We start from the raw sequence: 26,913 nt of genomic DNA, 5'->3' as shown, positions 1-26,913 counted from the left end.
TGTTTGTGTACACGGTCTCATAATCTTGGAGACATGTTTTTTTTTTACCCCACTCCCCAGCCCCTTTGAGACATGTTTTAATATTGGTTCATGATATCAGGAATCTCTTTTAGCTGGCAAGCTATGAGAGCCAGATTGCCAAGCTACGATCCGAGGTTGAAAAAGGAGAGGCATTGCGACAAAGTTTAGAGTATGACCTGGCTGTTGCTAGAAAGGAAGCTGGACTCGGAAGACGGGCTGCTGAAGAAAGGCTAGCTGAGGCACACAGGATCCAAGAAAAACTCTGTGGTAAAACTATTTCTGTTTCTTTCCATGTTTAAGGTTGCAATGTCATTGTATATCATTGCTCCGTGTTGTGTATGAATTCCATATAAGAGCAGAGGTATGACTGGCTTTGGATAGACAGACTTTGCTGTTGTGTGTATGCTTTCTGGCAATTATGTGAACATTTATCTACTTGACATTAATTTTTTTGTATATGTATAGAAAGAGGTTCAAAATTCTGTTAATCACTTTGTAGAGCACTTGTTCCATGAATAATCTGTAGAATCAAATAGAGATTTAAAAAAAGAATTATGGGCTTCCTGTCCCATGTAATCTGAAACAGAATCTCTAGCTTCAGAGAATCTATATGTTCAGGAAGCTTTGCAGCTGATTTGTTGATTAGCCAGGTTTAGGAACCACAGAGTATCATATATGTAAAGAAATGTGCCTAGCTATGTGTATGACTTATAACCAGCACCTGGGTCATGAAATGGAAAATTATCAAAGTCTTCCACATAGATGACTGCTATCCTGATTTTTAATAGCAAAAATTAATTTTGCCTCCTTTTTGTACTTTATATGAAAGGAATCATATAGTATGTACTCTTTTGTGTCTGACTGCTTTCCCTCGACACTGTGTTCATGAGTTCATCCCTATTGTCAAAGGAACTTAATATTTATGTTTAATACTATATAGTGTGAACATACCACACTTATATTCATCCATTTTTGTTGACAGTGGTAGTGGGTAGTGTTTAGTTTTTGGTTTTTAAGAATAGTGTTTCCCTGAACATTCTTGTATTCAGTTGATTTTAATGAAGAGAACACTGAACATGAATTCAGAAGATTTAGATTTAGGTCCTGATTCTGCCACATACTGATACTTGAAACTAAATTGTTTTAAAAATGAAATGAGAAAACAAAAGTGCTTTGTTAATTCCATGGGCTCAACAAATGTCAAAGTTATAATATTATAAAGCTTACGATCCTTAGTCTTGGTCTGGCCATTGGTCAAAGATAGTTCTGATTACCTTTGACATTTAATTACTACACTACTGTCTGGAACTCAGGATTATAAGACTTGAAAGGCACCAGATGTACAAGTTAATGACTTCTATTTAATTATGAAGAAATTGAAGTCCAGGAAAGATGGAAAGTTACTTGCCCAAAGTCAGATGATTTCAACAGAGGAAGATAGAAGAATTCCATTAATCACATGAAAAATGCTTCTCCTCACTTGTCATCAGGGAAATGCACATTAAAACCACACTGACTGTCACTGCATAGACATCAGATGACTTCAATTGAAATGACTGTCAATACCAAATATGTTCAGATATAGAGCAACTGGGACTCTTTCTTATATTTTGTTAGTGAGAAAGTGAAATGGTACACCTACTTTAGAAAAAAACTTGGCAATTTCTTTTAAAATAAGCATATTATTTTTTCCAATGACCCAGAAATTTCACTCTTTGGTATTTTCTCTGAGAAACATTTGTCCACAAAAGACTTGTATAAGAATTTTCATTGCAGCCCTATTTAGGACAGCCTCAAATTGGAGAAAAACCTTAAATGTCCATTGACAAAAGAAGAAAACATTTTTGTATAGTCATTGGATAAAATACTACTCAGCAATAAAAATGAACTAACTCCTGATACATTCAATAACATGAATGAATCTCAAGAATATTATGCTGAGTGAAATTTTACACAGAAGATGACGTCCTGTATGATTCCATTATATGAAGTTCTATGACAGAAAAAACTATATTTGTTGGTGAAAAAAATCAGAACAATGGTTACCTCTAGGATGGGTTGGTGGGGGGGACTGACTCCAAAAAGGTAGGGGGAAATTTTCAGATTGAAGGAAATGTTCATTTTGATAAGGGTTTGGGTTACACTAGTATATGCACTTATCAAATCTCTTTGAATGGTACACTTTTTATCAATTTCACAATATGTAAATTTTTCCTGCAAAATAATTGAATTATATATTTAAATTCTAATTATTGATATGAATGCTCAGTTATTCAGGAGTGAAATATACTTTTATTTGCACCTCGTTTTGAAATGTATAAGAACTTCGATGGTCTGATGGATGGAGAAAATGAATACATACATGGATAGATATATGGATGAATGTGTAAAGAATATACATATGGCAAAATGTTAACCATCATAGAATCTAGTCTGAAGTTTATAGGTGTTCATTGTACAATACTCTATTACTCTAAACTTTATTTTTGAAAATTTTTGGGATAAAATATTGAGGGTGGAGTAGAAAAAAGCCTAATGGATTTATGGGATATTAAAAGAGATAATCTCATAATGATTGAGAGGGGAGACAAGACAAGAGAGAAAATATTGGAAGTTGGAAAACAAATGGATGAGGGATAACTGACTTAGCAGACTTAAAATGTCAGAAGTCTAAGCCAAGAAATAGGAAAAGCTGGCAGACAACTTGTTAGATGGTCAAAGGCTTATGAACTTGAAGCTTGGAATTCCTTTGGAATTAGGAATTGGAATAGCCACAGTAAAATAAACGAGGTTAGTTAAAAGCTGTTTGCTCTAGAAGCACATATATTCTTAGATGCCCTTCCCAAGAGCCTGCTGTTCTGGGATTGCTCCTACTTCCTAGTGTAAATCGGGGGCTTAATATCTGGAGATGATAAAATACAGGGTTTCCAGACTGGCAAAACCAGGAAGATAACATACTACTACTGAATACTGAGGATCTGTTGCTTCTAGATTCCTTTTCCTATTGACTTTCCCAAAAGTGAGCCTGAGATTACTACACTCTCCGTGTGGGAACTTGGAAGACTTCCATGGGTCATCTGACCAAGCTAAGAGAAAAACCTAATGATAGTGATGTAGGGAATTTCCTTCCCACATTTATCAGACCACAGTTATCAACTTCTGTCCTCAAGCTCAGAATCTGGGTAGTAGTTATGTGAGTGTATAAAAGATGTGCCACCCTTATAGTTATGCTTAATTGGGAGCAGATAACCAAGAATTAGCAGATACTTGGGGAAATCCTCAAAATGAAGTGAAAAGAATTAATCGGTAAGAATCAAGAACTCTACAAGGAGAAGATTTAACAAATAAGCATTATTAATATCCTCATAGCTGAAAAAGAATATGTTCCATCTATGGTATAAGAACTAGGGGATGTAAAGAAAATAAAAGCCTCTTAGAAATTAAAAATATGAAGTCAGAAATGAAAAATGGCAACAAAAGCACTGGAAGATGAAGATGGGAAAAATTTCCCCAAATTAGAGACAAAGGTAGAAAGATAAAAGAGAAAAGACAAGAAACTTTGAGGACCAATCTGAATAGTGGGTGATCTTGAAAGAGATAAGAGAGAAAGCAGAAAGGGATAAATGATCAGTGAAATTACTCAAAAAGAAAACACCTCAGAACTGAAAGATATGAGTTGCCAGATTGAAAGGGCCCACTAAATATTTACCACAGTGGAAGAAAATAGACCCATGTGAAGGCATAGCATTATGAAATTCCAGAAAATAGAGACAAAGTAAAGATCCTAAAGCTTTCAGAGAGAAAAGAAAAGGAAAGGAAAGAAAAATAAGCCATTTGCAAAGGAACAGGAATCAAAATGGCCTTAAAGTTACTTGCAATACAGGATGCTAAATGATACAATATTATCTTGTAACTGAATGGGAGGGAGACTTTTTGTATCTTTTAAATAACTTCTGTATTTTGAACCCTTTGAATACATGATCCATTTAAAACACAAATATAATTAGAAATAATACTACAAATAGTGGGTTTTTTTTTTTTTTTTTTGCTTCGTTTAACAAGTATAGTTCAGTTCAGTTGTGTTGGACTCTTTGCAACCCCATGGACTGCAGCACACCAGGTTTCCCTGTCCATCACCAGTACTCCCGTGTTATCTTTACAGCAACTTAACTAGGAGGCACTTTATTCCCACTGAATGTTAGAGAGTCAGAGAGGTTTAATCAGATGGTAGGTGGTGAAGACAGACCTGGAAGCCTTTCATTACTTCTTTTCTAGATGCTGAGACAGAACAGGAGCCATAGTGAGTTGGGAAGTGATAGTTATTGTTGAGTTAATACTAGGACGGGAGGTTAGTTGAGCCTAACTTTAGGGGAGCAAAGAGTTCTAGTTTTAAGGTTCACAACCTCAATTTTGTGATGGTCTTAAGTATGAGATGTGCCACAAGTATTGTTTGCCAAGTCAAAAATCAAAATTTGTAACCTATCAAGTCTTTTAAAAAAGAGTATCCAGTTTTATTTTAACTGTCTTTTTTTTTTTTTAAAACATTTATTTTCTTGAATAGGAGAAAAAGCATTTGAGTTGCAGCTGGTGCACCTAAACTTGGATGTGTTCTAGGAATATGTCATAACCAATTCATGGCAAAATCACCTCTGTCTGGAGGGGAAGAAGAGATTGAGAAATTATAAAATAGATAGGTTCTGGGACAGGAACTTTTCAATGTTGACTGGTGTGAAGTGGTTAAATGTTTTGTTTTAAGATGACATTGTAAATGAAATCAGCTCTAGTGCCTAGGTTTTTGAGCTTCTATGTTTTAATTTGTGGTTGTAAATATATCTGTTATTCTTTTATATTTTTAATAGCTCAGAATGTAGAACTTCAGGGAAAGGCAAATGAGATCGAGAAATCATTCCAGATTTCCCAGCAGAAATGGAAAGACGAGTGCAGAAGATTTGAACATGATTTGGAAGAAAGAGACAATATAATTCAAAATTGCCATCAGGAATATGATTTACTTACGAAAGAAAAAAGCAGACTAGAGAAAACTCTACAGGTAAAATATTTCATGAAGAAATTTTTCTGTATTTAATATTCATTGATATGTATTATGGGCTTCCCTTGTAACTCAGTCAGTAAAGAATCTGTCTGCAATGCAGGAGACCCGGGTTTGATTCCTGGGTCAGGAAGATCCCCTGGAGAAGGAAACGGCAACCTATTCCAGTATTCTTGCTTGGAGAATCCCATTGACAGAGGAGCCTGGCAGGCTACAGCCCATGGGGTTGCAAGAGTCGGACACAACTTATATGTATTATACATTATTTGAAGTTATCTTTGGAAAGGAAAATGCCAGAAAGCAAGCAAATCTGATTTCCTCCTCACTCCTCCCAACTCCTTTCCTCTCTCCCTTTCTTCTTTTTTTTTTAGGGTCATATTTTCAGTATGTTTTGTAATACAGTTTAGCAATATGTGAATATATATACTGTTTCTTATGCGAAAAACAGTTCTCTGATCAAAATAAAAAAAAAAATCCCACTTATATGGGAATATTGTAAGAAATAACCCATGCCCTTTTGGTCTAGCAGCATGAAAAGTTGGAATTTTTGAAATGTGGGCCGTAGATTTTGACCTGAATATACAATAAATATAGAAAAATTTTTATATATCTGATGTAAACTTCATTATATATGTAGAGTACATTCTATATGGCATGGTAGGTGAAATATACGATGACCTCTTATTGAAATTATTGTGAACTATTTATCCTCCCATTTTTTTGTTCTTTTTTAGTTTCTAAAGTAGAAGTGTGGTTTAAAGTTGAGGTTGCCACCCACGTAAAAGATAGATTTTGAACTGTGTTTGCCATTTTTTTTCAAGTACCAATTTACATTTAAAAAAATATGTGGTAAAAATGCTTTCCATTTACCAAGGGTATAAATGACTTTTCAGAATACTGGAAATAAATCTTCACTAAAAATAATTTTACAAATGCATTTGCCACATGTAAAAGTTTTAGCACAATGGTTCCCTTACATTGTTAGCATGTCTACTTTTGATTTCCTGCTTGCTAACAGTCACAGTTGTCTCTTCTATTTACTGTAACATTCTTAGACCCTGGAACAGTGCCAGACATATACAAGGGCTCCATTAGTATTTGAATGAGGGGAGTTTAGTGACAACTGAAACTATGAGTCCCTGGGCTGCTCTATATAAACTGCCCCACATAAAATGTCTTAGAATTATGGGGAAAGAAGAGTAATGGTGGCAGCATTCCTTATAGTCAGTCAGCCTGCATCTCAAATCTCTTTATGGATCTTGATCATCTGTTTGCTAGGAGAACTTTGATTTTACACTGTTGGCTTGGAACTAATCTGCATGGAGACCTTTAGAAATAAAAAGGAGTCACCGTTTTGTCCTAAGGGTAAAAAGCCTCAAGGCTCTCCCTGTTGGCTTTCCAGTAGTGTTGAGAGGAGGGCAGTCTTTGCTTTGCAGATCCATGCTACAGTTTTTTTTTTTTTTTTTAATATTTTTTAACATTTATTTATTTGGCTGCACCGAGTCTCAGTTCTGGCGGTATGTGGGATCTAGTTCCCTGACCAGGAATTGAACCCGGGCCCCCTGCATTGGGAACTTGGAGTCTTAACCTCTGGACCACCAGGGAAGTCCCCATGCTACAGTTTTTAAGGACAGGGGAGGCTTTCCCTCTCTCTCATATAAACCGCAGAATCTTTCTCCTTGTGTTAATGCAGATTGAGTTTTAAACCCTACAGTTTAGAAAATTGGGCTTCTCAGGAAACCTGCATTTTATACGAAGGTTTTGAACCAAATGAGATCCTGTAAATGTAGTGCAACTAAGAAAATCCCCGAAGAAAAGCATCTTGCAAATACTGCTTATCTGTAGAACAAGAAATTGGTTAATAGGTCAGACCTAAAAATGTTTTATTTCATTTTTCAAATTTTTAACATTCTAGAGTTTTCTTAATATTGATTTGTTGCACAAAACTTCTTCTCCCCTTTTGTAAATGCCCTGTTCTTTGTCAGGTTTATATATGAGTTATCAGGGATAATCCAATTAGTTTGTCTGTAGGTAATTAGAGCTTTCCATATTATCTACTTTACATACAGAGTTACATATAGGTTACATATATGCCCAATAATCTACTTTGTTTTTGTCTTTTTATCAGGATGCATTTTGTTCAGTCCCCTGCAGTTAAGTTTTTTGGAAAAATTGGTTTAAATATCTATATTCAATATCTGTATTTATATCTACCTGTATCTATCAATACTGTATCTATATCTACCTGTGTCTCTATATCTACCTGTATCTATCATTATATGGATTACATATATGAAATGTTGCTTGAATTAAATGGGTAACCATAGCTTCTTATTCAGATATTATTCTGATTGTCAAAATATAATCATTCTATTAATTCTTTTAACATAAATTATAGTGAGTTTTAACAGTCTGTGGGTAAGGAAAGCCCTTTGTATATTTAAATTGGGGATGAAGGAAGAAAGATAATGTTTATTGATCTCATAATAAAGCAAGATTTTATTCGTGTAAAGGAAACATTGGAAAAACATCAGGAGGAGAAGAATGAGGTGGAGTCTCATATCAGAGAGACAGCATTGGAGGAGCTTAGATTACAAGCAGAACAATGGGAAGCAGAGAGAAGAGAGTTACAATTTATAGTACAGGTATTTAAAAATAATAATTCAGATCTTTCAATATGTCTTTTTAATGCTTATGATATTAAAATTTACATTAGTGAGATAATTGACTCGCCTACTCAAGGAGAAAAGAATTCGTAGAAGGCCATGTTTCATTTGTAGTTACATGACAATATGAGCAACTGGTTCCAAAAGATACTATTAGAATTAGAGTCAGGTGACTTCCGTTGCATAAATTATTTGATTTTTAAGGGACACATATACACTTGGCATTTAGTTTTCCAGTTTAAAATGGGAGACTATTAGCAGTCTTTAATGACATAAAGAAATAGAATAATTAAATTTTGGATATTAAAAGATGCTTACAAATCATATAGTATAGTAATACTCTCTTTTGAACTCTTTTTAAGAATTGCAAATTCTTAATCATGTTCTTTTAACCTTTTCCCTGCCAACACACAGTGCAATTTGAAAATCACTGATTTCACCTAATAATTCCCATTATAGATGAGCAGACTGCAATTTGTGATTTAGTCATATCATAGACTGAGCAATTAGTGTGGGAAAAGATTATAAGTCTCCAGATTCTTACTTCTGTGTATATTGCATTTCTTTAGGACACTCTATAAATTATTTTGAAGGAGAGTTAGGAGAAATTAAAACTCTTCATTCACTAATAAACTAATTTAAAATTTCAAATAAATTTCCATAATTTCTTCTGTTAATTTGTGATAAGACAGTTTTTCTACACAAAATGACATTGAAATATATAGATGTCAAAGGTATGTGTTCTTTACAGAATGAAAAATGTTCACCTAAAATAAATTTTACAGTTGCTTTTTGTGTTAAGAACAGTTTTGTAAGACGAAGGTGGCCCCAAACCTGCAGAGAATAGGAGGCACCTATTTCTTTAAGAGTGAAATCTGGCAGTAAACAGTAGAAGTACTGAATTTGTTGCAGAATTTGTGTTCAGAATACCAACAATATTTCCCAAACCTTTCTTCCTTGGGCAATGCTTTTCTTCCCAGTCACTCCCTCTGTGAAATCTGTAAAGATAGTTGCTCTTTAGACCTCTTGGTATTTTTAGAGTCGCTTGTAATTTTATAGTTTGTTAGTCCTCTCATTCATTCAGTCACTTGTTCCTTTATTCATTCCCTAAGTACTTGCTGAGTTCCTGCTGTGGGTCCTGAGGATATAAAATTGATTAAGATATGATTTCTGTCCTAAAAGATCTTTCAACATGGAGAGGCATGTAAAGAGAGGAGAAAATATTGTAATATAACACAATTTTAAAGAAAATGCTATGGGATCATAAAAGAGAAATGAATTGCCTGGGAGTTTGGGGAAATTTATCATAGAGCAGAGGGCATTTGAGCTGTTACTGATAATTGTCTTCACGGTTACCTAAAACCAACAAGTACACATAAGTAAATGAAAATAACCTCTTTATTTTTGAATACTCAGAAATTTCCACTACTACCAGTCAGAAGCCCCAAATTTATAAAATATATTGCAGAGACCTATATTTAAATGTGTAAATGATACGATTTTAATAGTTTCCTGATCAATCCTCTAAACCTCACATGAAATGTATGTGGTTAAATCAGACTTTATATTATGAAGTATTAAGGGAATTTGGAATTCTTTGTCAATCTTTAATTATTATGCGTGGGAAGAATAGGAATATATTCTTTAGTTACTACCACCTTCTGTGAGAGATTTTATTGTATTCCATAACTGAAATGTTCAGAACTCTGTCTCTTAATTCCTTGTTCTTTTTATTTTAACAAAAGAAAACTGCTTTTCCTTTTATAAAGCAAGCTTAGAAACCTTTTATATTTTAAAAAAGTCTTTTTTCTTTTTAAAACAACTTGAGGGATAGATGAAAATTCTCTCCTCTCTCCTGTCTGTATTGGCTGTTGATGGGTTTAGGTTTCCATCCTATAATTAGGTGTTAGTATCACATAGTGTTCTTTTGTGTAACTCTCTAAGGGAATTCAGTTTTAAAAATAAGTTTAAAAAAACCTCAGTGAAGCAAGCCCCATCTTAAACAGACAAAGCTGGTATAATATTTCATCTGGGCTTTAGAATTCAGGCTTGTATAAAAGGAAAATCTTCATTTTATGCCATGTCTTCTTTTTTTCCCAGTAATTGAAGTGATAAATAGAAGTGTACTTCTCTGGTATATTAATGGGGATTCTTGGTGGAGTTATCTCATTTTAAAAAAGTGTTTTTCATTTTTTTAAAATGCATGTCCTCTTTTGATAAACATAAAAATTCCATGCTTCTCTTGGGATTCTTTGAAATTTCAAAACAAAGCAAAGCCATAGTAATTTTAGAATGACGTATATATGTTGATCTTGGGAAAATATTTTATGTTTTGCTTCTATTTATTTAAATTATTTATTTGTTTGTTTCTGCAATAGCAGTGGAAACTTTGAGGATGCTTGTTAGCCATGAGCTTTCCTACTGTAGGCAGTGTGGGACATGCAGTGGTAAATTGCCATGTTCTTTCCTTTGTCATTTTTATAGTTCATTTCAATGTATAGCTCATCAGTAGGATTGAAAGCATTTAGAAGATGAATGTATGTTTTCATATTTATTTTATTTCCAAAATTCTGTAACTAAGCCAGGGAATAAAGTGACCCTTTCCTCATTCACTGACTAGATTTGATTTATATATCTAGTGATCAAGTGAGGTGAGAGCTTGTGATGGCAGAGGAGCTTGGGAAATGTTCGTTGAAAATAATACCACAGACTGAAGGAGGAAGAGGAAAAGTTGGGGGTGGTGGTAACGGAAAATGTCAGACTAGGTGTGGGATCAGATTCGGCATCCGTCAGTGGGATGTGTGCTAAGACAGCTGTTAGGGATGGAGTATACAGCATGTCAGTGATCGATTGGGTAAGCACAGCTGTGATCCAGGGACAACTTGGAGTTTGTTGCATGGAAAGGAAGTAATTCAGAATTTTGTCTTAAATGATCTAGGGTAGCAAGGAGCTTTTCTTTGTAGTTTCCTGGGAAACTGTCCACTGGTGCCCTGTGTAAGCAAATGATGTAGAAAGTGAGTCTGGCACTGGTACTGCCTGTTATTTCCAAACAGGAAATATCTTAATTTATAGAATTAAAATATATTGTTCTTATTGTAAAAATGCCCCTAATATAGGGAACTTTAAAAACAGAAAGTAGAGGTCTGCCCTGTTACTCTGCCCACTCCAGTCCTACCCCTCATCTACTCCCACATAACAGAAAAGCTCGCAAGCACTACAAGAATAATGCAAGAATTAAAAGATGGATACTGAATATTAATTACATAAATATGCCTCAGTAATATTCAGTATCCATCTTTTAATTCTTGCATTATTCTTTTAGTGCTTGTGAGCTTTTCTGTTATGTGGGAGTTCCTAATATATTTAACAAATCCCTTATTGATCTACATTTTATTTCCTTCAAATTTTTTTGCTTTACTTTAAAATGATTCACCAACATCCTGTCTGTGTCTTCAGGCTATCATACAAATGATTCAGCTGTGTAAATGCCTAGAAGTATAATTGCTGAATCTTCAAGTTTTGTAACTGTGATAGGTATTACATAAAGTTACCAGTGAACACTATTTTTGATTGTCGAACTGTGCTGACTTTGGGGATTTAGAGAGATAACCATGTACTGGACTAAGGTTGTGACTATATGACTATATCTATGTTGTTTTACTTCATAGATTAGGAAGGAGGAGTACTTTAACTATGATATGTTTCTAACTATTTTAATCCTTCAGACTTGAAACCTTATTTTGGAGTTCAAGAAATATTGTTTATATAAGTACATATAAAGAGTTATACTTTTGGGGCTATGTTTCTGGAAGATGTGGAAAGAAAGGAAGTTTATTTTCTAACAGCACAGTGTGGTTTACTTTGATGTTAACTGTCAGTTCAAAAACAAACTCCATTTTAAAATATTTTAAGTTCAACACCTCCCTCTAGTGGAAAAAAAAAACCTCACTCAATTTCCCCTACCCTTCAGTCAGTCAGTTCAGTTGCTCAGTCCTGTCCGACTCTTTGCAACCCCATGGACTGCAGCATGCCAGGCTTCCCTGTCCATCACCAACTCCCAGAGCCTACTCAAAATCATGTCCATCGCATCGGTGATGCCATCCAGCCATCTCATCCTCTGTCGTCCCTTTCTCCTCCTGCCTTCAGTCTTTCCCAGCATCAGGGTCTTTTCCAATGAGTCAGTTGTTCACATCAGGTGGCCAAAATATTGGAGTTTCAGCTACAGAATCAGTCCTTCCAATGAATATTTAGGACTGATTTCCTTTAGGATTGACTAGTTCGATTTCCTTGCAGTCCAAGGGACTCTCAAGAGTCTTCTCCAGCACCACAGTTCTACCCTTACTGTGATTTAATTAAGTTGGAATCACCGACTCGATGGACATGAGTTTGAGCAAGCTGTGGAAGTTGGTGATGGACAGGGAAGCCTGGGGTATTGCAGTCCATGGGCTGGAAAAGAGTTGAACATAACTGAGCAACTGAACTGAACTAGTGTGATTTAATTTATTACACACACAGACGCACACTCACTCACTATAGGGATCCAGGTAGCTTTGGTTTGATTAGAAAATAAATTCTGTGACAAAAAAATTAAAAAATTTATTTGGGAGGAGGCAAGTTAATTTGGATGTATAACTGCATGAGGTATTTTATAGTTCTTTTGTAATTTTCTTGTATATTATAACACACCCTAGACATGGATTATATTGATTAAACCATACACCTATAACAAGTATCTGAACATATAAAAATTAATAGGGATTAATGTATAATTAATTAATACTCAATATAGCCAACCAATACCATTAATATTGCCAACATTTACCATCTAGATCATTTAGTGTTTGTCATATTTGCCTAAGAATTCATAACAGACAAATTTTATATCACTGAAGACTGAATCATTCACTAACACCCCACCCCCACAAGATAACCATCCTTCTGAAGTTGATGTTTAACTTTCTGTCTGTAAACATTGATGATATATGTTTTGTTTTGTTTTTTTATAGTATTTTGTGTATTTAAAAAGGATGCATGCAGTATCACACAGTATGAGTCTTTGTCCAACTTTTCTCCCCTCTTCTGTTTTTGAGGTTTAGCCCAGTTAATAAACTATCTCTGGTTCATTCAATTTAACTGATCTATAGTGTTTTATCATATGCATAATCATAATTTATCCATTACTGGATTGATTGAGATTTAATTTCTTTCTAAGTTTCAATTATTTCAGGCAATGCTTCCATAAACATCAAATATTTTTATTTGGGATGTATTTAGTGTTTATGCAATTATTAGATAAAATATATGCTAAGTTATTCTCCCAAGTGGTTGTATCAATTTGAGAGAAGACTTTCTCTTCCCTTGAAGTCTCTTGAACCATTGGTTATTTTTCAGATCTGATTTCTTTTGCATTAGAATGTGTGAAATTTCTCTTGCTTAAATTTCTGTTTTCCTGACATTGCTCATGTTATGTTTATTGGTCATTCATGTTTCTTCTTTTGTGAGCCGCAATTTTATTTTTTCCCCTTTATCCTTTTTGTTTGTATATTCTTATTGATTTATAGGAGTTTCAAATACATTTGATAACTTGGTTACTTAAATCCCATGGCAAACATCTTTTTCCTCTTCGTGGAGACATGGAAACAATTTACATTGTGGGCAGTTTTAAATTTTAATGTAGTTGAATGTATCAGTATTTTCTTTTATTGATAGTACTTTTTTATGTCTTGTATAACTTAGAGTCATAAAGAAAAAATATTTTTCTGTATAGAGCATGAAGGAAGGTTTAATTTTATGTTTTTCCAAATGGATAACCAAATGTCTCTGTACTAGTTATTCACCTGTCTATGCTGTTACCACTTATTGATTTAAAATGTCATCTCTGTCATATATCAAGTTCTTTTATAAAATCTACAGTTTGGTTCCTGGTGCTTTGTTCTGTTTCACTTACATGTTGATCTGTTTCTAAATCAATACTAAATTGTTTTATTTGCCATAGCTTTAGAGTAAATCTTGATATCAGATAGAGCAAACTCCCTTCTCCATATTCTTAATATATTTTCTGAGAGAGTAGGGGGGGAGGTTATTCTTAGCCTTTTAATCTTCCATGTGAGTTTGAGAATTGACATGTTATTTATATTCCACCAAGAAACCTTGTTGTAATTTTATTGGAATTGAATTGGATTTATAGGTCAGCTTGCCATAAATTAACATCCTTAATTGCTTCTGCTTTCCACTCTTTTTTTTTCTGTTTTTGAAGAGATTTCTTCAGTTTTATATTGCAACTTTTCTATTGAATTCTCTTTCTGCTTTTAAATTTTTTAATTTCCAAGAGTTGTTTCTTGTTCTTTGACTATACTTTTATATAGTAGACTCTTCTTGTTTCATGTTTGTAATATCGTGTTTTAACTCTCTGGGAATGAAAGTCATACTTGTTCTGAAGGTGGTTCCCCTCCCGCTTCCTCCCTAGATTGTCTTTGTTTTCTCTGAGTGTTTGATCCCATTTGTCTGAATTTCACATGAAAAGCTTTCCTCAAATGTCTGGTGATCCTTGTTTGAGAGTTCATTTTAAGAAAGAAGCACTAAAAAGTTGGGAGAAAGCTCTTGTGTGTGTGGAGCCCTTCCATTTAATTGGAGAACCTTTAAAAGGCCAGAATCTGTAGCTTTTTCCCCTTGGCCTGGTTATTTCCCCACAAAGAAGCCTTCTAGTCTCTTCTTGTCCTTATAGTACCTTAAGTGTAGGAGTCAATGTTCTGGGAGCTGAAGAGAGAAACAGAGCTGTGAGGTCTCACCCCCCACAGTTTCCCAGTCTCCTCTAATTTTTAATAAAGTGTCTTATCCTGTCCTTCAGTTGGGTCTGGTTTTCATGACCTCAGAACCTTTTTGGATCAGCCTTATTGGTTTGCAAATAAACTCTCTCTTTTTCCAGAATGGAGAGTGCTCTTTGTCTGGGAGGGAGTTGGCAGAGGAGATCTGAGAACAGAGCTAACTGCTGCTTATAGAGGCTTCCAACAGTGTTCTGTGTTCACTGCCACTCCATGGCTTGGCTTCAGGGGTAATTGCTACTTCCAATTTCTGATTTTTTTTTACGGATATGAATTCAACTTGCTATTAAGCCCTGCCTTTTTTGAGTATTTAGCAAAGTTGAGAAAGCTGAAACCTATCACTTAATTACTTGTGCATTTATTTTCCATCTTCCAAATTTGCTTTTGACATCTCTTGTTGGCTGTCATCTCTTCTGTCACTCATTTTTACTGTCTTCATTTAAGTGGGGTTTCAGGAGCAAGCAGAGATGATTGGATAGGTTTGATCCAGTCAACTTAACTGGTGATATCCTCTTTCTACTTATGACTTTTTGAGACCTTATAGTTTCACTTTTCATTTCATATTTGAGTTCTGGTTTTACGGAATGTTTTTAGTATGAAAAGCAGCCAGGGTGTTGGGTTTCATAGCTATAGTTCTTTTTTTTCTTTCCAGTTTTATTGAAACATAATTGATTCTCCTCCTCCTCCTACATGCGTGCTGAGTCCTGTCCTGTTCTTTACGACCTGTGGACTGTAGCCTGCTAGGCTCCTCTGTCCATGGAATTTCCCAGGCAAGAATACTGGAGTGGGTTGCCATTTCCTACTCCAGGGGGTCTTCCAGACCCAGGGATTGAACCCATGTTTCTTGTATCTCCTGAATTGGCAGGCAGATTCTTGACTACTACACCACCTGGGAAGCCCAATACAATATGGTATTGTTAACTGTGGTCATCATGCATACATCATATCTTAATATTCAATTTATAAAATTTTTATAAATTTTTTATGACATACAGTATTACAGTCTTTCCATAATACTGTATTGGAAACATTGTTGAATTTAAAAAAAGCACTTAACTTGTGATGATGGACTGATACTCATTTTCTCCATTTACAAGAGAGAGACATATGGTACAGTAATGTAATTCTTTGAAATCAAAGTCACAAAACAGTCAGAAAACTGGCTCATTATCATTTTATATTAAACATCACTCACCTTGGGCTTCCCTGGTGGCTCAGCTGGTAAAGAATCCACCTGCAAATGTGGGAGACCTGGGTTCGATCCCTGGGTTGGAAAGATTCCCTTGGAGAAGAGATCAGCTGCCCACTCCAGTATTCTGGCCTGGAGAATTCCATGGACTGTTTAGTCCATGTGGTTGCAAAGAGTTGGATATGACTGAGTGACTTTGACTCACCTCATGTATATTTCAGGATAGACTATCTACTTCAGTACAGATCTTGCACGTGATGTTCAACATGAATACTTAGTTGATGATGTTGATGACCCAAAAGCATCTCATACAGCTCTAGCTCTACAGTTATTAGATTGTCACATGAAAACACATATACACAATAGATAAGTTTATTAACTGTGTGCATGTTGATTATTTACTGTGTGCATGATGATGATAATTATTAAGTGGAAGTGAATCATCATAATGGTCTTCATCCTTGTCATCTTCATGTTGAGTAGGCTGACGAGGAGAGGTTGGTGTTGCTGTCTCAGGGGTGGCAGAGGTGGGAGAGATGGAGAACATGAAAGAGGAGGCAAGAGAGGCAGGCGTACTTGGTGTAACTTTACAGAAATACATAGTCATTTCTGACTGCCATTTTTGTTTTTTCGTTTTTCTAAAAATGTTTCTATATGATACCAACCTATCTTTCATTGTTTAGTTTAGTTTTAGTACCCATGTCATAGAAGGTTCCATGTTGTAAAAGAAGTCCTTTGTTGTTGTGTAGTCACTAATTCGTGTTCAACTCTTTGCTACCCCATGGACTGCAGCACACCAGGCCTCCCTGTCCCTCACGGAAGTCAAAAGCAGTCTTAAAACCAGCACCCTTTTACCCCATTGTCTGACGTCAATTTGTTTTCTGGCACTGCTTCTTCTATGTCATCTTCCTCATCATCTGACACTGGTTTGGAAATACTCATCTCCATCAAGTCATCTTCTGTTAATTCCTCTAGTGTGCTGTTTATCAGTCTGGAATTTCTCCAAGATTTATATCTTGAAACCCTTCACCCCCCCATCTTTTTTTTTTCCGTGTCTATAATCTCTTTCATGATTTCCTTGATTGACTCGGTCATAAATTCTGTGAAGTCATGGATAACATCTGGACATAGTTTTCTCTAGCAGGGTTTTATTATTTCAGATTTGATGGCTTGCACATCTTTTTCTATAACGATGGCATTTTTCAATGCCGTAATCCTTCCAGGCTTTTATGATGTTGTCTCTATCAGGGCTCTCTTCCATAGCATTAACCACCCTTTCTTTCTTTTTTTTTTTTTTTTTTTATAAATTTATTTATTTTAGTTGGGGGCTAATTACTTTACAATATTGTAATAGTTTTTGCCATACATTGACATGAATCAGCCATGGGTTTACATGTGTTCCCCTTCCTGGACCCCCCACCCACCTCCCTCCCCATCCCATCCCTCTGGGTCATCCCATTGCCCCGGCCCTGAGCCCTTGTCTCATGCATCGAACATGGAATGGTGTTCTGTTTCACATATGATAATATACGTGTTTCAATGCTATTCTCCCAGAACGTCCCACCCTCACCTTCTCCCTCAGAGTCCATAAAATTGTTCTACGCATCTGTGTCTCTTATTCTGTCTCGCATATAGGGTTATCGTTACCATCTTTCAAATTCCATATATATGCATTAGTATACTGTATTGTTGTTTTTCTTTCTGGCTTACTTCACTCTGTATAATGGGCTCCAGTTTCATCCATCTCAGTAGAACCGATTCAAATGTATTTTTTTTAATGGCTGAGTAATATTCCATTGTGTATATGTACCACAGCTTCCTTATCCATTCGTCTGCTGATGGACATCTAGGTTGCTTCCATGTCCTGGCTATTGTAAACAGTGCTGCGATGAACATTGGGGTACATGCGTCTCTTTCAACTCTGGTTTCCTCGGTGTATATGCCCAGCAGTGGGATTGCTGGGTCATATGGCAGTTCTATTCCCAGTTTTTTAAGGAGTCTCCACACTGTTCTCCATAGTGGCTGTACTAGTTTGCATTCCCACCAACAGTGTAAGAGGGTTCCCTTTTCTCCACACCCTCTCCAGCATTTATTGCTTGTAGACTTTTTAACCACCCTTTCTATGGAGTACCGTCTGTATTGTTGTTCAGTCACCCAGTCGTGTCTGACTCTTTGCCACCCCATGGATTGCAGCATGCCAGCCCTCTCTGTCTGTCACCATCTCCTGGAGTTTGCCCAAGTTCATGTCCATTGCATTGGTCATGACATCCAACTATCTAATCCTCTGATTCCCTCTTTTCCTTCTCCCCTCAATCTGTTCAGCATCAGGGACTTTTCTAATTAGTCAGCTGTTTGCATCAGGTGATCAAAATATTGGAGCTTCAGCTTCAGCATTAGTCCTTCCAGTGAGTATTCAGGGTTGATTTCTTTTAAGATTGACTGGTTTGATCTCTTTGCTGTCCAAGGGACTCTCTGGAGTCTTCTCAAGCATCACACTTTGAAGGCATCAATTCTTGGCGTTCTGCCTTCTTTATGGTCCAGCTCTCACAACCGTACGTGACCACTGAAAAGACCATAGCCTTGACTATATGCACCTTTGTCGGCAGAATGATGTCTCTGCTTTCAAACACACTGTCTAGGTTTGTCATAGCTTTCCTGCTAAGAAGCAGTTTTCTTCTGATTTCATGGCTGCAGTCATCAGCCGCACTGATTTTTCCCAAGAAGAGGAACTCTCTCACTACTTCCGTCTTTTCCCCTTCTATTTGCCATGACGTAATGGGGCCTGAGATGGCTGGATGGCATCACCGACTCGATGGACATGAGTTTGGGTAAACTCCAGGAATTGGTGATGGACAAGAAGGCCTGGCATGCTGCGATTCATGGGGTTGCAAAGAGTCAGACACGACTGAGCGACTGAACTGAACTAAATGGGGCCTGATGCCATGATTGTAGTTTTTTTAATATTTAGTTGTAAGCAGACTTTTTCACTCTCCTCCTTCACCCTCAACAGGAGGTTCTTTAGTTTACCTTTGCTTTCTGCCATTAGAGTGGTATCATTTGCATATCTGAAGTTGATGTTTCTCCTGCCAATCTTGATTCCAGCTTGTAACTCATCCAGCCTGGCATTTCTCATGATGTGCTCAGCATATAGATTAAATAAACAGGGTGACAACAGACAGTCCTGTCATGCTCCTTTCTCAATCGTGAGCCACTCAGTTGTTTCATATAGGGTTCTAACTGTTGCTTCTTGACCCACATAGATTTCCCAGGAAACAGGTAAGATGGTCTGGTATTCTCATCTCTTTAAGAGCTTTCACATTTTGTTATGATCCACACGGTCAAAAACTTTAGTGTAGTTGATGAAACTAGATGTTTTTCTGGAATTCCCTTGCTTTCTCTATGGTCCAGCAAATGTTGGCAATTTGATCTCTGGTTCCTCTGCCTTTTCTAAACCCAGCTTGAACATCTGGAAGTTCTTGGTTCACGTTAATGCTGAAACCTAGAATGCAAGATTTTCAGCATGACCTTACTAGCATGGGAGATGAGTGCAAGTGTCTGATGGTTAGAACATTCTTTAGTACTACCCTTCTTGGGAATTGGGATGAGGATTGACCTTTTCCTGTGGCCACTGCTGAGTCTTCCAATTTGCTGACATATTCAGTGCAACACTTTTATAGCATCATCTTTCAGGGTTTTCAATAGTTCTACTGGAATTCCATCACATCCACTAGCTTTATTGACAGCAGTGCTTCCTAAGGTCCACTTGACTTCACACTCCAAAATGTCTGGCTCTGGGTGACTGACCACACCATCGTGGTTATCTGGATCATTAAGATCTTTTTTGTACAGTTCTTCTATGTATTTTTTCCATCTCTTCTTGATCTCTTCTGCTTCTCCTATATCTCTACTGTTTCTGTCTTTTATTGTACCCATCTTTGGATGGAATGTTCCCTTGATATTTCCAGTTTTCCTGAAGCGATCTCTAGTCTTTCCCCTTCTGTTGTTTTCTTCTCTTTTTATGCACTGTTCATTGGAGAAGGCCTTCTTTTCTCCCCTTGCTATTCTCTGGAACTCTGTGTTTAGTTGGGTGTACGTTTCCCTTTTTCCCTTACTTTTGGCTTTTCTTCATTCTTCAACTATTTGTAAAGCCTCCTTGGATAACTACTTTTCCTTCTTGCTTTTCTTTTTCTTTGGATGGTTTGTTCGCTGCCTCCTGTACAATATTACCGACCTCTGTCCATAGTTCTTCAGGCACACCGTTTACTAGCTCTCATCCCTTGAATCTGTTCATCACCTCCACTGCATATTCATAGGGGATTTGATTTAAGTCATACCTGGCTAGCTTAGTGGTTTTCCCGCTTTCTTTAGTTTAAGCCTGAATTTTGCTATGAGAAACTGATTATCTGAGCCACAGTTAGCTCCAGGTCTTGTTTTTATTGACTGTGTACAGCTGTTCCATCTTTGGCTACAAAGAATTTAATCAGTTTGATTTCAGTATTGACCATTTGGTGATGTCCATGTATAAAGTCATCTCTTGTGCTGTTGAAAAAGGATGTTTGCTATGAACAGTACATTCTCTTGGCAGAATTCAGTTAACCTTTGCCTTGCTTCATTTTTTACTCCAAGGCCAAACTGGCCTGTTACTCCAGGTATCTCTTGACTTCCTACTTTTGGATTCCAATCCCCAGTGATGAATATAACATCTTTTTTTTTAGTGTTAGTTCTAGGAGGTCTTCTAGGTCTTCGTAGAACTGATCAACTTCAGCTTCTTTGGCATTGGTAGTAGGGGCAGAGGCTTGAATTGCTGTGATGTTGAATGGTTTGCCTTGGAAACGAACCGAGATCATTCTGTCATTTTTGAGGTTGCACCCAAGTACTGCATTTTGGACTCTTAATAACTTTGAGGGCTACTCCATTTCTTCTGTGGGAATCTTGACCACAGTAGTAGATATAATGGTCATCTGAATTAAATTCACCCGTTCCTGTCCATTTTAATTCACTGATTCCTAAGATGTTGATGTTTATTCTTACCATTTCCTGCTTGACCACTTCCAGTTTACCTTGATTCATGGATCTAACATTCTAGGTTCTTATGCAGTACTGCTCTTTGTAGCATCAGATTTTACTTCCATCACCAGACATATCCACAGCTGAGCATCATTTCCACTTTGGCCCAGCTGCTTCATTCTTTCTGGGGCTTTAGTAGCATATTGGACACCTTCTGACCTGGAGGACTCATCTTTTGCTGTCATATCTTTTTGTCTTTTTATACAGTTCATAAGGTTCTCACGGCAAGTATACAGGGGTGGTTTGCCATTCTCTCCTCCAGTGGATCACATTTTGCCAGAAATTTTCACTATGACCTGTCCATCTTTAGTGGCTTTAAATGGCATGACTCATAGCTTCATTGAGTTATGCAAGCCCCTTTGACACAACAAGGCAGTGATTCGTGAAGGGGATCTTATGACCCCTGATCTAGAGCCTGAATTAGAGATATTGTGTTTGGGGCAGGTAGACCATTTGTTAAACATTTCTTTTTCTTTGGAATGGTCTTGCTCCCTGTCTCCTGTACAATGTCATGAAACCTCTGTTCATGGCTGTCTGAGGAGGCCTTACAAATAGCTGTGAAAGAAGAGAAGTGAAAAGCAAAGGAGAAAAGGAAAGATATTCCCATCTGAATGCAGAGTCCCAAAGAATAGCAAGGAGAGATAAGAAAGCCTTCCTCAGTGATCAGTGCAAAGAAATAGAGGAAAACAATAGAATGGGAAAGACTACAGATCTCTTCAAGAAAATCAGAGATATTAAGGGAACATTTCATGCAAAGATGGGCTCAATAAAGGACAAAAATCAGAGATATCAAGGGAACATTACATGCAAACATGGACCTAACAGAAGCCAAAGATGTTAAGAAGAGGTGGCAAGAATACACACAAGAACTATACAAAAAAGATCTTCACAACCCAGATAATCACGATGGTGTGATCACTCACCTAGAGCCAGACATCCTGGAATGTGAAGTCAAGTGGGCCTTAGGAAGCATCACTAGGAACAAAACTAGTGGAGGTGATGAAATTCCAGTTGCACTATTTCAAATCCTAAAACCTGATACTGTGAAAGTGCTGCACTCAATATGCCAGCAAATTTGGAAAACTCAGCAGTGGCCACAGGACTGGAAAAGGTCAGTTTTCATCCCAATCCCAAAGAAAGGCAATGCCAAAGAATGCTCAAACTACTACACAATTGTACTCATCTCACACACTAGCAAAGTAATGCTCAAAATTCTCCAAACCAGGCTTCAACAACATGTGAACCGTGAACTTCCAGATGTTTCAAGCTGGATTTAGAAAAGGCAGAGGAACCAGTGATCAAATTGCTAACATCCGCTGGACAACAGAAAAAGCAAGAAAGTTCCAGAAAAACATCTATATCTGCTTTATTGATTATGCCAAAGCCTTTGACTGTGTGGATCACAATAGACAGTGGAAAATTCTGAAAGAGATGGAAATACCAGACCACCTGACCTGCCTCTTGAGAAACCTGTATGCAGGTCAGGAAGCAACACTTAGAACTGGACATGGAACAACAGACTGGTTCCAAATAGGAAAAGGAGTATGTCAAGGCTGTATATTGTCACCCTGCTTATTTAACTTATATGCAGAGTGCATCTTGAGAAATGCTGGGCTGGATGAAACCCAAACTGGAATCAAGATTGCCGGGAGAAATATCAATAACCTCAGATATGCAGATGACACCACCCTTATGGCAGAAAGTGAAGAAGAACTAAAGAGCCTCTTGATGAAAGTGAAAGAGGAGAGTGAAAAAGTTGCTTAAAGCTCAGTTCAGTTCAGTTTAGTAACTCAGTCGTGTCCTACTCTTTGTGACCCCATAAACCGCAGCACACCGGGTCTCCCTGTCCATCACCAACTGCCAGAGTCTACCCAAACCCATGTCCATTGAGTCGGTGAAGCCATCCAGCCATCTCATCCTCTGTCGTCACCTTCTCCTCCTGCCCTCAATCTTTCCCAGCATCAGGGTCTTTTCAAATGAGTCAGCTCTTTGCATCAGGTGGCCAAATTATTGGAGTTTCAGATTCAACATCAGTCCTTCCAATGAACACCCAGGACTGATCTCCTTTAGAATGAACTGGTTGGATCTCCTTGCAGTCCAAGGGACTCGCAAGAGTCTTCTCCAACACCACAGTTCAAAAGCATCAATTATTTGGTCCTCAGCTTTCTTTATAGTCCAACTCTCACATCCATACATGACCACTGGAAAAACCATAGCCTTGACTAGATGGACCTTTGTTGGCAAAGTAATGTCTCTGCTTTTTAGTATGCTGTCTAGGTTGGTCATAACTTTCCTTCCAAGGAGTAAGTGTCCTTTAATTTCCTGGCTGCAGTCACCATCTGCAGTGATTTTGGAGCCGCCCAAAATAAAGTCAGCCACTGTTTCCACTGTTTCCCCATCTATCTGCCATGAAGTGATGGGACTTGATGCCATGATCTTAGTTTTCTGAATGTTGAGCTTTAAGCCAGCTTTTTCACTCTCCTCTTTCACTTTCATCAAGAGGCTCTTTAGTTCTTCTTCACTTTCTGCCATAAGGGTGGTGTCATCTGCATATCTGAGGTTATTGATATTTCTCCCGGCAATCTTGGTTCCAGCTTGTGTTTCTTCCAGCCCAGCTTTTCTCATGATGTACTCTGCATATAAGTTAAATAAGCAGGGTGACAATATACAGCCTTGACATACTCCTTTTCCTATTTGGAACCAGTCTGTTGTTCCATGTCCAGTTCTAAGTGTTGCTTCCTGACCCGCATACAGGTTTCTCAAGAGGCAGGTCAGGTGGTCTGGTATTTCCATCTCTTTCAGAATTTTCCACTGTCTATTGTGATCCACACAGTCAAAGGCTTTGGCATAATCAATAAAGCAGATATAGATGTTTTTCTGGAACTTTCTTGCTTTTTCTGTTGTCCAGCGGATGTTAGCAATTTGATCACTGGTTCCTCTGCCTTTTCTAAATCCAGCTTGAAACATCTGGAAGTTCACGGTTCACATGTTGTTGAAGCCTGGTTTGGAGAATTTTGAGCATTACATTGCTAGTGTGTGAGATGAGTACAATTGTGTAGTAGTTTGAGCATTCTTTGGCATTGCCTTTCTTTGGGATTGGGATGAAAACTGACCTTTTCCAGTCCTGTGGCCACTGCTGAGTTTTCCAAATTTGCTGGCATATTGAGTGCAGCACTTTCACAGTATCAGGTTTTAGGATTTGAAATAGTGCTACTGGAATTCCATCACCTCCACTAGTTTTGTTCCTAGTGATGCTTCCTAAGGCCCACTTGACTTCACATTCCAGGATTTCTGGGTCTAGGTGAGTGTGAGTGAACACACCATCGTGATTATCTGGGTCGTGAAGATCTTTTTGTATAGTTCTTGTGTGTATTCTTGCCACCTCTTCTTAATATCTTCGGCTTCTGTTAGGTCCATACTATTTCTGTCCTTTATTGAGCCTATCTCTGCATGAAATGTTCCCTTGATATCTCTGATTTTCTTGAAGAAATCTGTAGTCTTTCCCATTCTATTGTTTTCCTCTATTTCTTTGCATTGATCGCTGAGGAAGGCTTTCTTTTCTCTCCTTGCTATTCTTGGAACTCTGCATTCAAATGGGCATGTTTCCTTTTCTCCTTTGCTTTTTGCTTCTCTTCTTTTCACAGCTTTTTGTAAGGCCTCCTCAGACAGCCATTTTGCTTTTTTGCATTTCTTTTTCTTGGGTATGGTCTTAATCCTTGTCTCCTGTACAGTGTCACAAACCTCCCTCCATAGTTCATCAGGCACTCTGTCTATCAGATCTAGTCCCTTAAATCTATTTGTCACTTCCAATGTATAGTCGTAAGGGGTTTGATTTAGGTCATACGGGAATGGTTTAGTGGTTTTCCCCACTTTCTTCAATTTAAGTCTGAATTTGACAATAAGGAGTTCGTGATCTGAGCCATAGTCAGCCCCCGGTCTTGTTTTTGCTAACTGAATAGAGCTTCTCCATCTTTGGCTGCAAAGACTATAATCAGTCTGATTTTGGTGTTGACCATCTGGCGATGTCCATGTATAGAGTCTTCTCTTGTGTTGTTGGAAGACGGTGTTTGCTATGACCAGTGCATTCTCTTGGCAAAACTCTATTAGCCTTTGCCCTGCTTCATTTTGTACTCCAAGACCAAATTTGCCGGTTACTCCAAGTGTTTCTTGACTTCCTACTTTTGCATTCCAGTCCCCTATAATGAAAAGGACATGTTTTGGGGGTATTAGTTGTAGAAGGTCTTGTAGGTCTTCATAGAACCGTTCAACTTTAGCTTCTTCAGTGTTACCGGTCAGGGCATAGACCTGGATTACAGTGATATTGAATTGTTTGCCTTGGAAACGAACAGAGATCATTCTGTCATTTTTGAGATTGCATCCAAGTACTGCATTTCAGACTCTTTTGTTGACCGTGATGGCTACTCCATTTCTTCTAAGGTATTCCTGCCCACAGTCGTAGATATAATGGTCATCTGAGTTAAATTCACCCATTCCAGTCCTTCTTAGTTCACTGATTCCTAGAATGTCAGTGTTCATTCTTGCCATCTCCTGTTTGACCACTTCCAATTTGCCTCGATTTGTGGACCTAACATTCCAGGTTCCTATGCAATATTGCTCTTAACACCATCGAACCTTGCTTGTATCACCAGTTCCATCCACAACTGGGTGTTGTTTTTGCTTTGGCTCCATCCCTTCATTCTTTCTGGAGTTGTTTCTCCACTGATCTCCAGTAGCATATTGGGCACCTACTGACCTGGGAAGTTCATCTTTCAGTGTCCTATCTTTTTGCCTTTTCATACTGTTCATGGGGTTCTCAAGGCAAGAATACTGAAGTGGTTTGCCATTCCCTTCTCCAGTGGACCACATTCTGTCAGACCTCTCCATATTCAGAAAACCAAGATCATGGCATCGGGCCCCATCACTTCATGGCAAATAGATGGGGAAACAGTGGAAACAGTGTCAGACTTTATTTTTTTGGGGTCCAAAATCACTGCAGATGGTGACTGCAGCCATGAAATTAAGAGACGCTTACTCCTTGGAAGGAAAGTTAAGAGCAGCCTAGACAGGATATTAAAAAGCAGAGACATGATTTTGCCAACAAAGGTCTGTCTAGTCAAGGCTATGGTTTTTCCAGTGGTCATGTATGGATGTGAGAGTTGGACGGTGAAGAAAGCTGAGCGCCGCAGAATTGATGCTTTTGAACTGTGGTGTTGGAGAAGACTCTTGAGAGTCCCTTGGACTGCAAGGAGATCCAACCAGTCCATCCTAAAGGAGATCAGTCCTGGGTGTTCATTGGAAGGACTGATGTTGAATCTGAAACTCCAATACTTTGGCCATCTGATGCGAAGAACTGACTCCTTGGAAAAGACCGTGATGCTGGGAAAGATTGAAGGTGGGAGGAGAAGGGGATGACAGAGGATGAGATGGTTGGATGGCATTACCTACTCAATGGACATGAGTTTGAGTAAATTCAGGGAGTTGGTAATGGACACGGAGGCCTGGCGTGCTGTAGTCTATGGAGTCACAAAGAGTCGGACACAACTGAGCGACTGAAATGAACTGAACTGAACTGAGTGTTAAATATATGGGGTTCTGGGTGGCCAGGGGTTGTTCAATGACAAGAGAACTTTAAAAGACAGTCACTTATTGGCAAGCTATTTCCTGACTTTAAGGATAAAGCATATATGGACCCAATCCAGAAAAAGGATTCTTGTTGTTTGGGCCTTCTTGTTGTACAACCAAGGGACTGTCAGCTCAGGGGTTAGCAACTTTATTGATAAGGGCAGAACTGATCATAAATTCAACTTCATTTGCACAAACAGTAGAGTTAGTCTATTCCTTCCTGTCTTAAACCCTATATGCTTGCTTCTCTTCCTCATGAATAAATGTCATTTAGGTATTTGTTTCCAGAATGAGGCATTTTGGTCTGCATTATAAACCTCTTCAGGCAGATATCCTTTCTCCTCAATGATTTTCTTTTTTTTTTTAATTGAATTATAGTTGATTTACAACGTTGTGCTAATTTCTGCTGTACTGCAAAGTGACTTAAAATGATTTAAAAGTGATTTTAAAAATATATATATGTTTTAAAAAATATTC

General features: G+C 37.6%; 1 protein-coding gene across 20 annotated transcripts in view; it reads left to right on the top strand.

Annotated features, from left to right (window-relative positions):
- CCDC171 (coiled-coil domain containing 171) overlaps positions 1 to 26,913 on the top strand; it is a 351,005-nt gene that overhangs the window by 44,949 nt on the left and 279,143 nt on the right. For 17 of the 20 annotated variants that reach the window (XR_014056567.1, XR_014056570.1, XR_014056569.1 and 14 more), the window contains 3 exons: positions 114 to 288; positions 4,881 to 5,071; positions 7,585 to 7,716. Coding sequence is in view for 13 of the 20 variants with exons in the window: in XM_081499610.1 (XP_081355736.1) it covers positions 114 to 288; positions 4,881 to 5,071; positions 7,585 to 7,716 (498 nt within the window). In the remaining 7 variants the exon portion in view is untranslated. Of the gene's footprint in view, positions 1 to 113; positions 289 to 4,880; positions 5,072 to 7,584; positions 7,717 to 26,913 lie in introns of those variants that run through there. The other 3 variants (XR_014056568.1, XM_081499659.1, XM_081499716.1) reach the window with 2 other exon arrangements.

Source organism: Giraffa tippelskirchi, chromosome 1 (assembly GCF_054371585.1).
Source record: "Giraffa tippelskirchi isolate mGirTip1 chromosome 1, T2T-mGirTip1v1.2.pri, whole genome shotgun sequence".
In the NCBI taxonomy this organism is placed as follows: Eukaryota; Metazoa; Chordata; class Mammalia; order Artiodactyla; family Giraffidae; genus Giraffa; species Giraffa tippelskirchi.
The sequence above is the reverse complement of the archived record's forward strand: the minus strand, read 5'-3'. Positions and strand labels throughout refer to the sequence as shown.